The 12,272-nt window shown below is 44.2% G+C and overlaps 1 protein-coding gene across 1 annotated transcript in view; it reads right to left on the reverse strand.

Annotated features, from left to right (window-relative positions):
- Positions 1-12,272, reverse strand: part of ADCY8 (adenylate cyclase 8) — a 217,733-nt gene that overhangs the window by 25,418 nt on the left and 180,043 nt on the right. The window contains exons 13-14 of the mRNA XM_019931940.3: positions 11,778-11,856; positions 3,036-3,194 (exon numbers count right to left, since the gene is read on the reverse strand). Of these exons, the coding sequence (XP_019787499.1) occupies positions 3,036-3,194; positions 11,778-11,856 (238 nt within the window). The remainder of the gene's footprint in view (positions 1-3,035; positions 3,195-11,777; positions 11,857-12,272) is intronic.

The raw sequence follows: 12,272 nt of genomic DNA on the forward strand, positions 1-12,272 counted from the left end.
AGCAGGTAACATAAGTGTCAGGATAAGATGGATACATTGGAGAGCCCATTCCACGCCTAAAGGCAACAGATCTACCAATTAAAACAAACATGCAAGCCAACCAATCAACCAGCTGCTGGCTTGCTGATCAGATCGTCTGAGAGGCGGCCAGTTTGTGACCTTTGTCCTGTGGGTTTTGCATCCCCTGTTTAGCTTAGTTTGAAAATCCATATTGGAAGGGTGGTCCTAGTGCAGTCTCCCAGACAACCGACTTTGCCTTTGTAGCATCCTGGGCAAGGGCTCTCCTCTCACCACTTGAAAGTTTCAGCAAGGGAACTCACCATTCCAGTTCTTCCACAAACCTTTAACGTGCAGGACCACAGGGGAGGTAAACTGTGCCGTGAGGACCAGCGGTGACCAAGGCTGATGTGGGCCCCGCCCTTGCGGGTCTCCATCATCGCAAGGTTCCTCATGACGCAGAGCACAGAGATATCCCCTGTGGACTGTCCGTTCGCCCTCTGGAGTCTCATTGCGTAAGGACAGTCCCTCTCCTGGGATAACTGTTCAGGCATTTAAAGGCATCTTTCACTTCCCTCTTGAGTTACCTTTTTCTAGGTGGTTAAAGTGTGAGCCAAATGGTTTGATTTTTTTTTTTTTTTTTTGCGGTACGCAGGCCTCTCACTGTTGTGGCCTCTCCCGTTGCGGAGCACAGGCTCCGGACGCGCAGGCGCAGCGGCCATGGCTCACGGGCCCAGCCGCTCCGCGGCATGTGGGATCTTCCCGGACCGGGGCACGAACCCGTGTCCCCTGCATTGGCAGGCGGACTCTCAACCACTGCGCCACCAGGGAAGCCCATGGTTTGATTTTTTTTTTTTTTTTTTTTCCATTTCTCATCTCCCACATCCACTCCATTATGGAGCCCTATTGACTCCAACTTGCAAAGGTACCTGGAATTCATCCACTTCTCTCCATTTTACTGCCAAATCCTAGGCCTCCTCAGCAGGCCCTTTCCTGGGCTCTTTTAGGGTCTGCTAACTGGCTTCCGGTCTTGTGACCCTTTTATCCATACTCTATCAGCAACCAGTCAGATTAGGGAACACTTGAATTTTCCAAAGGTTCCCGTAGCACTTAAAAGGGTGCCCCCAACCCTGCTATAATCCATAAGACCTGACTGCCAGGCCCTGGCCCAGGCTTTCCTCATATCACTCACTACCCTTCATCCTTGGAATGGGTCGAATAGTGTACCCCTCAAATTCATGTCCACCCAGAACCTCAGAATGTGCCCTTATTTGGAAACAGGGTCTTTGCAAATGTTATCATAGAGAGAGCCCTACATCTAATGATTAGTGCCCTCATAAGACGAGAGGACACGTGTCCTCATAAGGAGGGAGAAGGCCATGTGACCAACGCAGAGATTAGAGTGATGGGGCCACAAGCCAAGGAGCACCTGGGGGCCACCAGAAGCTGGAAGAGGAGGAAGGATTCTTCCCTAGAGACTTCAGAGGGAGCTTGCTGTTGGCACCTTGATTTCAGACTTCTGTCCTCCAGAACTGTGAGAGAATGCACTTCTGCTGCTTTTCACCATGCAGTTTGTGGTATTTGCTGTAACAGCCTTGGGAAACCGGTACAGTTTCTTACCCTGGCCTTCCTGTTCACCCCAAGCCCATCCTCGCCCGGTGCCTCTGCTTGTGCTGTCCTCTCTTTCCTGGACGGTCCTGCCTCTTCCCCACTCTCTTGGTATGACTTGGTCCTTCCTATCATTCAGCCACAGATCAGACGTGGCCTTCTCTGAGTGGCTCCCCCGACCACACCTGCCCTGGCCAGTTGCTACCAGCAGGTGGTCTTTGTTCACCCATCAGAGCACCCGTCATAATGTGAGGTGCCCTCACAACGTGTTTCTGAACTAGGTTGTTATCTGTCTGCCCCCGCTTGAATATAAGCTACATGACGGCAAGTCCTTGTGTATTTAATTCACCACGAGAGTCCCAGAGCCTTTTAGGGGGCTGGCATGGTGCCTATACCACAGTCTGTGCCTCATAAATATTTTTTGAATGTTTGTTGTGACTCAGATTCCTGGAAGGTTTAGTTTGCTTTGCTCAGAGAAAGCTGCCCTTTTGTGGTCAAAGGCTAAGCCATATCTCACTTATTTTAGTGTCCGGAATCTTCATCCATGTTGTAGCATGTGTCAGAATTTACTTCTTTCTTTTTTTAAAATTAATTATTTATTTATTTTTTTGGCTGCGTTGGGTCTTTGTTGCTGCATGCGGGCTTCCTCTAGTTGTGGCGAGCGGGGGCTACTCTTCGTTGCGGTGCACGGGCTTCTCATCGCAGTGGCTTCTCTTGTCGCGAAGCATGGGCTCTAGGCACACGGGCTTCAGTAGTTGTGGCTCGTGGGCTCAGTAGTTGTGGCTCACGGGGTCTAGAGCGCAGACTCAGTAGTTGTGGCGCACAGGCTTAGTTGCTCCACGGCATGTGGGATCTTCCCAGACCAGGGCTCGAACCCGTGTCCCCTGCATTGGCAGGCGGATTCTTAACCACTGCGCCACCAGGGAAGTCTCTACTTTTTAAAGACTGAATAACATTCCACTCTATGTATAGACCACATTTTGCTTATCCATTTGTCCCTTGGGCGCTTTCAACTTTTGGCTGTTTTAAATAGTGTTGCTATGACTATGAATGTGCAAATATCTCCTTGCGACCCTACTTTCAATCCTTTTGGTTATATAACCCCGAACTGGAATTGTTTTATACACACACACACACACACACACACACACACGCATAAAACTTTAAAATGCCACTTCAGTCTTGCCCTGGAGATCTTACTGCATCCATCCTACACGTGAGGTACCGGATGCTGGGGAGGCCGTGTGTGCATCTCACCGTGCTGGACAGTTTGGGTGGCCTGGCGCCATGTGCTTGGCCTGGCGCCCATGCTCACGGGCTCACAGGAGGACAGGGAAGTCCTCCCCGAGCTTGGGATGAGTGACCAGTGTGTCCAGTCGCAGCCCTCCCGCGGCAACCCTTCCTCCAGGGCCAGGCCAGCCTGGGCTCACCTCATTGTCGCGGTCCTTCTCCAGGAAGTGGCGGGCCACGTGACTGGGCAGGATGTTCCGGAGCATGTTCTCATTGTGTTCCCTCAGCTCCTTCATCTCGTTGATCTCCTCTTTGGCCTGAACTCGCCAGAGGAAGTCCAGGCGTGCTGTGTACTCCAGCTGCGGTTCAGGGGACAGAAGGGGAAGGAAAGCTTTCAGGCACACACACGTGGGAGGCGGACAAGGCTTCTCCAGAACCCCTGACAGACGAAATAGAGCCTGAGCTGAACGTTCCGGGAGGCCTTTTGCCTGACATGAAGAGATCAGAATGTGATAGATTTCATAGGGCCGTGTACCTCCCCTTCCTAGGATTATGGCACCTATGATTTTGTAATTGTTTGTTGCCTCCACTGTACTGTAAGTGCTATGAGGTCAGGGGTCCTCTCACCAGCTGAGCATCACGTCCTTACCGTGTAGCAGTGTGCCTGGCACAGGGAAGGTGTTCCGTCACTATTTGTTGACTCAACAAATAAGTTACAATAATAAAGACAGCTAACACTTAGATGGTGCTTTTTGGATGGTACCAGGCACTATGCTACGGAATATACACGTATTAACTCCTTTCATCCGTACAACAAACCTCATAGGAAGGTATTATTATAGATCCTTACTTTACAGGTGAGAAAACTGAAGCAAACTGGTGAAGTCACTTGACCAAAGTCACACACTTATTAGTGGGGAAGCCAGGATTTGAGTTTAACCCCAGAGTCCAATTCTAGAGTCTGAGCTCAGTCGAGGCAACAAGGAAGAAATGTATGAGCTAATAATGGAAGAATAGTGGATTTAGTTGTGAGACCAACATGGCCGAGAGTCCTGGTCCCACATTCAAGCACTGTAACCTGGCCTAGTACCTACATCTCTGTTCCCTCATCTCTAAAATTGGGATGAACACTCATGACCAGGCAAGCTTGGAATAGGAATTATTTAGGAAGTTATAGGTAGAGCATGGGACTCATAGTAGGTATTTAATAACCATTAGTTCCCTCTTGTCCTAGCATCCCTTTTCATTGGAAAGTGGAGAGCTTCCTTTCTAAAGAATTTCACAAACTATACTTACCACAGCTTTGGGAAATGTCATTATTTCAAAGACTTTAACTATTAAAATGAACAGTATTCTGCACCATTAAACACATGGTTAGATGCCCTGAATTCAAGGGCTTAAGGAAATTCAGCTAGCTCTTTTCTTTCTCTTACGTGCAAATCTCAGTGGATGGCAAAAGTATGAGAAAACAGAGGTGCAAGGTTATTCATTCAGCAGAATTTGTAATAGCAAAAGCTGGAAACAATCCAAGTGTTCATTTTGTTGGTTGAATAAACTATTATATACAGCTATAAAAAGAAACAAAGAATATTTCTCTGTACGTACTTTGATGGGCTGCCTCTGAAGCGGAAAAATGCATGCAGAGTTTGCCATTATTGATCTAAGGAAAGGACATATCTACATCTCTCTCTCCATATATATATATTTCTTAATTTATTTATTAAAACATTGAGGTGTAAAAAACCCGTAAGAAATCATTACCGATGAGATGAGGAAGGGAAGCCTAGGGAGGGGAAATTGGGATAGAATTTAAACTTTTAAAATGGTATCTTGTTTTATAAACGTGACTTTTGAATCATGGAAATATTTTACTTAATTATAAAACTAAATGGATTTTTTAAAAGCTCTGTGAAAACAAACAAACAAACAAATGAAGCTACAGGCACAACCACACAGAGAGGAACTATTCCAAATGCCTTTTAACACAATAATTTGATGGTACATTCGTAGGGAGAAATACTCTGAGGCTAGAAAGAGTGCAACAAGAATCTTAAAAGCGTTTATAACAATCACCTTGTAGGTGGTGGTGTTTGTAGTATTATTGTTAGATTATGGTATCTGAATTATAGGATAAAGCAAGTGAATAACTGTGTTGGTGTCACTGAGAACTCGAATTTTGGGGAAGGGAAAAAGGAGATGCGGAGATAAGATTGATGAGGTTAAGTCCAAAGCCTAGCGTCCTATGAAAACTGGAAGGTATCACTATGAACTTATGATCTATATGTATCTCCTGGCTCTGCCTACTGAAATCAAGGTCTAGAAACAATGAAAACCTAGTAGCAATGAATCATCCCAGTGTCCAGATTGTGGTTTCAAAATATCAATTCCTACAAAAGGGACCTTGTACTCTTTGCAGAAAAGGCTGAAATTTAGGGAGGAAAATGTACAAGCTTGGAACATTTTTTGGTACCAGAAAGCAAGTAGTCAACAGAGACTGGGGTTATGTTGAAAGGCGTAGACCACCCCACTGTCAAATACATGGCAAGTTGAACTTTAATAAGAATAATAATTGCAATGGATCGAAATGAAAGACATACGTTAAAATGCAAAAGTTCATAGTGGCACTTAAAACATAGAACCTCATCGATCGCATCTCGATGATGCTCAGGAACTAGCTTATTGGGAAACTTGGAAAAAATTTATAGGTGAATTAAGCGTTTACCCCGCCTTTGCTTTATGAGCTGTACTTGAAGGTAACAACTAGTTGGCGAGCAGAAGGTTCTCATTTTTTGCGGTACGCGGGCCTCTCACTGTTGTGGCCTCTCCCTTTGCGGAGCACAGGCTCCGGACGTGCAGGCTCTGCGGCCATGGTTCACGGGCCCAGCCGCTCCGCGGCATGTGGGATCTTCCCGGACCGGGGCACGAACCCGTGTCCCCTGCATCGGCAGGCGGACTCCCAACCACTGCGCCACCAGGGGAGCCCGAGAAGGTTCTCTTTAAAACTGTATTCCAGCTAGCAAATTATGAAATATTGATAGAATTGGAATATCACTACCTAGAATATAAATGAATGTAGGTTATTATTGTCAAGAGCTGCTAATATCACAAAAGAGAGATAAGCAGACATTCTATGCCTCTTAATAGTAGTTCACAAAATTAACCAATTAAATCTTTTTGCAGAAAAAAATTGAACTTGAATCTCACCAAGTTTCTAGACATAACTACCAATATAGGAAAAACAAAGGACAGAGGGATGTGTTAAATACCCCTATAAAGGGTGCAATCAACAAACTCTAGACTGAGAGACATTCTAGAGGTCAGTGGCTCTCACAAAATATTGCAAAAAAAAAAAAAAAAATGGAGGGTGGTTCTTTAGAGTAAAAAGAAATGAGAGACATATCAATCAATGGCGATATACGGACTTAAGTTGGATCCGAACTGAAACAAAATTAAAAAAATATAAACTAATTAGGAAATTGAAACATTGCCTGAAGTCTTGAACATACGAAAGAATTACTGTTTTATTTTTTAAAGTGTGTTAATAGTATTGTGATTAGGCTGAAATTCTCTTTTAGATGCATATTGAATTATTTACAGATGAAATGATAGGACATTTGGAATTTGCCGCAAAATAACTGGGAAGGAGCAGTGAGCAAAATAAATAGGGATGTAGATGAAAAAAGACTGCACATGAGCTGGTGACTGTCGAAGCTGTGAGTTCATTATACTATTTTACGTACTTTCGTATATGTTTGAAATTTTGCATAAGAATAAATTTTTAAAAACGTAAGTGGTAGCTGCAGGTTGTATAAAAGAAGGCTAGTCCTGTTCTACCATGTTGCTGTGTGACTGTGGGAAATTCATTCAACTTCTTGTATTTTGGTTCCCCTTCTAAAAAATGAGGATAATTGCCTTCATCTCGTTTAATGCGAGACATGGATTATCATACGGTCTATCGTATGGACCAAAAGGCATGACGTATGCAAAAGAATTCGGAAATGTCTAAAATGTAGATTTATCGAGTATTACTATGACTTTAAGGTGTCTGTGGATGAAATCTGATCGAAACTATGCTTTCAATTTTTTTTTCCCTCCAGACTTAAGAGCATCGAGTTTTGATTTGTCACGTTGCAGGACAGGATTTTATCCACAATTTTTTCCAAATGAAATGTTTCATTTCCACCCTTAAAAAATGCAGTGTTGGTTAAAGCAAGAGATCATTTAAAAAATTTCTTTCCTGTTGAAATACTCTCATCCAACTAAATTTAAATCAGAGCTATGAGTAGGGAAATCTGGAGTTCAGAAGTTGACTTAAGCAAGAATTTTCCAGTTGCGAGACAAGAACATACTTTACATTTTGACTGCAGGTCACTGCATCTAAGGCATGTTCATAAAGAGATATTTTAGTCCAAGTACAGTCCTATCTCTTCACAAAGCCAGTCTCGTGAAGGCACGCGTCACATATTTTTTAGACGTCCATGGAAGGAAAGTATTCCGTTTCAGTTTACTGAGTACCTACTATGTGCTAGGGGCTGGGCATATGGAGATAAGCAAAACAGTCTCTTTGTCAGCTGAGTGGTGATAGGAGAGCACAAAAAAGAAAGAGATCATTTCAACAGTGTGGTCAGAGCAGACATGAAGAGAAAAGCAAAGCAAAGCAAAGCACTGAGTTTTTAAAAGTGACCATTCTTCAGCATTTGCTCAAGAAATGCCAATTGATTTGGAAGTGCACTCTCCTAATTTTTACCAAACCATTTAGGAACCGGCTACATGAAAAGAGTGCCAAGGGAACTAATACACATTGTTCATATGTTTTGTGCCAGGCTCTTGTCACAGAAAGATAACTAACACTGGCCCGGTTCTTGCCTTGGACCAGGCACTGTTCTGAGCACTCCGTAAGTATTGACGGTCATTTAATCACACAACAGTTCAACGAGGTAGGTACTTTATTATACCCATTTCACAGCTGAGGAAATGGAGGCATGGTAAGGTGAAGTCAGGTGCCCAAGGACTCACAAATAGAGGCTGGGATTTGAACTCAGGGCATTCTGGCTCCATGCTGTGGCTCTGAAGCCCTATAATCTATGTCTATGACCTCATTCAGCTGTTCTCCAACTCTCAATAGATAACTATTAGACTTTTCATTTTGCACGTAAAGAAATGGCAGGTCTGGGCTGTTGAGCATCTCAAGGTCACCTGTTCTCCCAGCAGCACTGCTGGGATGCAAACTTAAGAATTTCGTTCCAAGGCTTGGGTCTTTCTTTCTAAGCTGCACAATTCCAGTGCCTGTCTTTATCAGACCTAGAAGGAAGTGACTGGAGACCTGACCTCATTAATCTCTGTCTCCGTGCGCAGGTGTGACTCCCTCTGCTCTAAAGGGAGATGCTGAGGCAAAGCCCAAATCTCAGGGCTGCACGTGAATCAGGCACGAGGTAGGAGGCACCTGTCTGCTCTCTTCTGTCCAATGTTCCGGATGTTCACCTGCCTCAGAGGAGCAGGTGTTTGGCATATCGCTCCACATATGTGCAGGATGAGCCTTCCCAGTTATGCAGTTACATAACCGCTTCTGTCACTCTGGAGATGTAAAGTTACACACGCTCCCACTGGGAGACTGCTGCGTACCAGGCATCAATGGGGGTTATTCAGCCTTTAATAAAAAGAGAGGGCCTCTGAGTCACAAGGGAAAACGGTGGACGCTGGTAGCAAACCCAGGAGCAGACGGACTTGATCCGGATGAACAGGACTCTGATGGATGTTATGAAATGACACTCGAGGTGACGCACTCCTGCGGAAAGCATCCTCTAGCAGACAGGCAGCGGAACACGGCGGAAAGTGAATGGACCTAGGAGCTCAAGCATTTGGATTCCTGTTTCTGTCTGGTCCTCCTTATTGTCTTTGTGACCTCAAGTGACTTGAGTCTTTGCTCCTGCCTTGGGACCAAATGGATAATAATACTTTCTCTGTTTGCTGTGTTCTCTTCTTTGTTGTGTTGTTGTTGTCATTGTTTGTTTGTTTGGCTGTGCTGCACGGCTTGTGGGATTTTAGTTCTCCAACCAGGAATTGAACCCGGGCCCTCAGCGGTGAAAGCACAGAGTCCTAACCACTGGACCTCCAGGGAATTCCCTGTTTGTCTCAGACTCTTGCTTTCAGAGTAAAATATTAATAGCTCACAACTCTTGAGCACTTATTCTACGTGCAAATCACTGGGAGAGGTATATTATAATCATATTCTCATGTAATAGTACATAACAAACTTATAAAACCTGTTATTATCATATCCATTTTATAGGCGAGAAAACTGAGACAGAAAATTAAGTCAATTACTGAAGGTCACATATTTCCTGAGTGGCGGAGTTGGCGTTTGAATATTACCTACCCCACTCCCAGGCTTACATCTGTAACTGCTACAGTTATGGGATATAGTTACATAATTTCAAAACCTTTTGAAAGTTAAAAAGAAAAAAGAAATCAGATATCGCCTGAGCACTCAGGCCCTCACTATTCACTTATACATTCTTACTTTATACCCATCTTCATGTGAGGAGGTTATCTGCTTTCCCAGGACAAATGGAGAGTAGAATAAACGGAATCAGAATGTTAGAAAGGTTTTGCGGAAGGGAGTACTGAGAGGGGACAAAGTAATTCCTTAAGGTGCCAGAGAAGATAGAAACATCCTTCTTATTATGGAACGAAGACCCCTACTCTGAACTTGCTCTCTCTTAGCTATCTCTGAGAATTTCTCACTTGTCAGTTTAAAACCTGTGTGATGGAGTGTACGCGTGTTTTTCTATAGGATTGCCTTGTCTGACTCTGTCTTCACGGCCCTCAGATGGGCTGTCATTTGCATGTCAGACTAAGGAGTCCTCTCCTGTAACTAGAAGCCATTAAGATGTGGAGGACATGACCCCAGCTCTCATAGAAAACCAGAAAGACCTAAATATAGGAATTCTGCAAATGGCCAGACTTTGACATTTGGCTTATTGTTTCACCATAAATTCAGCTAAAACTGAAAAGCAAGGTAAGGTCATATTGCAGGATTGAATGCCCTTGGCATTGTGAAGATACGCAGACAATTCTTTCTGTCTTTCCCCAATCTAGAAAGTGGAAAGGTGGGCTTTGGAGACAGATCTGGGTTTGAATTCTAGTTCTCTCACTTACTAGCTGAGTCGCCTGACTCTCTTCATCTGTAGAACAGGATCCATAATAACGACCATTAGGGCTGTTGAGAGGATCCAATGAGGTAACACAGGCAGAGTGCCAGGCACACAGTAGGAGCTTGATACATATTAACTCTTACCCCCTTTTCTTCGATTGCCAAGTGTTATTGACTCTCTTTTCCCCTTGATTACATTTGACCGTCTCGCTTTATTACAAATAACTTATGTATGTGTCTCTAGCTTCTAGGTTTTCAGCTGTTTCATCCCTGGCTTCTCAGGATGCGTTACCTCCCTGTCTCCATGGTGATTTCTCAGTGGTGCGTTTCTATTTCTGCTCTGGCTGAGAGTCTTCCTGTTTTGTTTCTTTCCTTTCCTGGTTACTTTTTCGAAGCACACACAAAGAGAGATAGACTGGGATCCACAGCGCAGCAGTGAAGCAGACAGGGCCTGGCTCTACCAGAAAGTGAGAATCTCCCCAGGTGAGGAATGTTACTGAATTCATGGTCTGAGTCTGCACGGAGAAATCGTACCGGACGTGGAGAGCAGGTGACACCTCTTGGGTGAAGCCTGTTAGGATGCTCCCGTGCAGAATAATTTCCTGCTTCTTTGACTCTTGAAGCCCTTGAACAAGTCTGGTCCACACAGTGCACATCCCCCATTGCATTGTTTAGGGTCCGCTCTCCTCCAGGAGATAGGAGCCCTTGGGGCCGGGGATGGGATTTTGCACAGTGCTATCCATGGTGCCCGCCCTAGATCCTGGCAGATGGGGAAGTGGCATCGATACGGTAGGCACTTTATCTACTCAGGACAAATCAGTGATGAAGCGCTTCCTCTATTTCTGTAAGGCAGTGCTCAAAATGCTGCATACAATCGTCTCAAACGATGCTTCAAAACAGCCCTAGTCAGGCATTACCATCTTATTTTAGAGAGAAGGAAACAGGGGCTCAGGGAGATAAGTTACTTGCCCAAGGCCACTAATTTCTGGGAGGCAGGGCAGGATTGGAACCTTGGCCTGGATTATCCTCAGACCTGATTGGGAGTTTGGGATGGACATGTACACACTACTATATTTAAACAGATAACCAACAAGGACCTACAGTATAGCACAGGGAACTCTGCTCAGTCCTCTGGAATAACCTAAATGGGAAAAGAATTTGAAAGAGAATAGATACAGGTATATGTGTAACTGAATCACTTTGCTGTACACCTGAAACTAACACAGCATTGTTAATCAACTATACTTCAGTATAAAATAAAAATTAAAACAAAAAAACCCCAAACCTGAATGTTTACCTAGTTTACACAACTCCTATAGTAATAGAACTGGGAGGGGTCCCAGTTTGCCTCAGGCAGAAATTGAAAAAGCTCTTTTTTTTTTTTAACAATAGTTTTATTGAAAGAGATATACCTAAAGGGAATGAAAACCATATTGCTCTCCAAATTATCTCCATCTTAGTTTTTTATTAATTGGTGCGTGCTAGGAATTGATTCTTTAAGAATCACTTGCTGGGAATTCCCTGGAGGTTCAGTGCTTAGGACTTGGCGCCTTCACTGCTGGGGCCCGGGTTCAACCCCTGGTCAGGACACTAAGATCCTGCAAGCCACGCAGTGAGGCCAAAGGAAAAAAACAAAAAAAAAAGAAGAAGAAAAAAAAAAGAATCACCACTTGCTGCAAGCAACTAGAAGTCATTTATTGCAGAGATGAGTGGCCGCCTCTCAGGTGAACTTTATGGCAATGGGAAATGCCAGGTAATCAAAGGCAGTTAGAGGAAAATGTCAGGTTACCTGCTGTCCATGGTAGAAGACAGCGAGGAGGAACATGGCCATCAGCAGCAGTGACGCCTCCTTGGTCCCCAGGAAATCTCTGTTGGAAGAAGAAATGCAAATGGTGGCATGGTTATTGACAACCATGGAGGGACTTCAAGGAGGCCCGTTAGGAAACTGAGGTTCAGACTGGAGTGGGATAAAAAGAGAGAAGCAGTTGTTTCTTGAGCTCCCACTATATGATAGGGGCTTCTCTATAAGGATTTCATACAGGCTAATTCAGAACTCAGTTGATCCCCAAGGGCATGAGGTCACACAGATCATACCTGCTGGGAGACTCTAGAATTCAGCATCTAGACAATGAACTTACATTAATAACGATGTCTTCTATTTGCAAAACACTTTTTCTAGATTTCAAAGAGCTCTGATACTTTCTTGTCACAAAAATCCATGTGAAGACAAACATCCTCTCTTTTTCTTTAGATGTTATCCTATTTTAGAGGCAGGCAAGGTACT

This window comes from Tursiops truncatus, chromosome 17 (genome assembly GCF_011762595.2).
Source record: "Tursiops truncatus isolate mTurTru1 chromosome 17, mTurTru1.mat.Y, whole genome shotgun sequence".
In the NCBI taxonomy this organism is placed as follows: Eukaryota; Metazoa; Chordata; class Mammalia; order Artiodactyla; family Delphinidae; genus Tursiops; species Tursiops truncatus.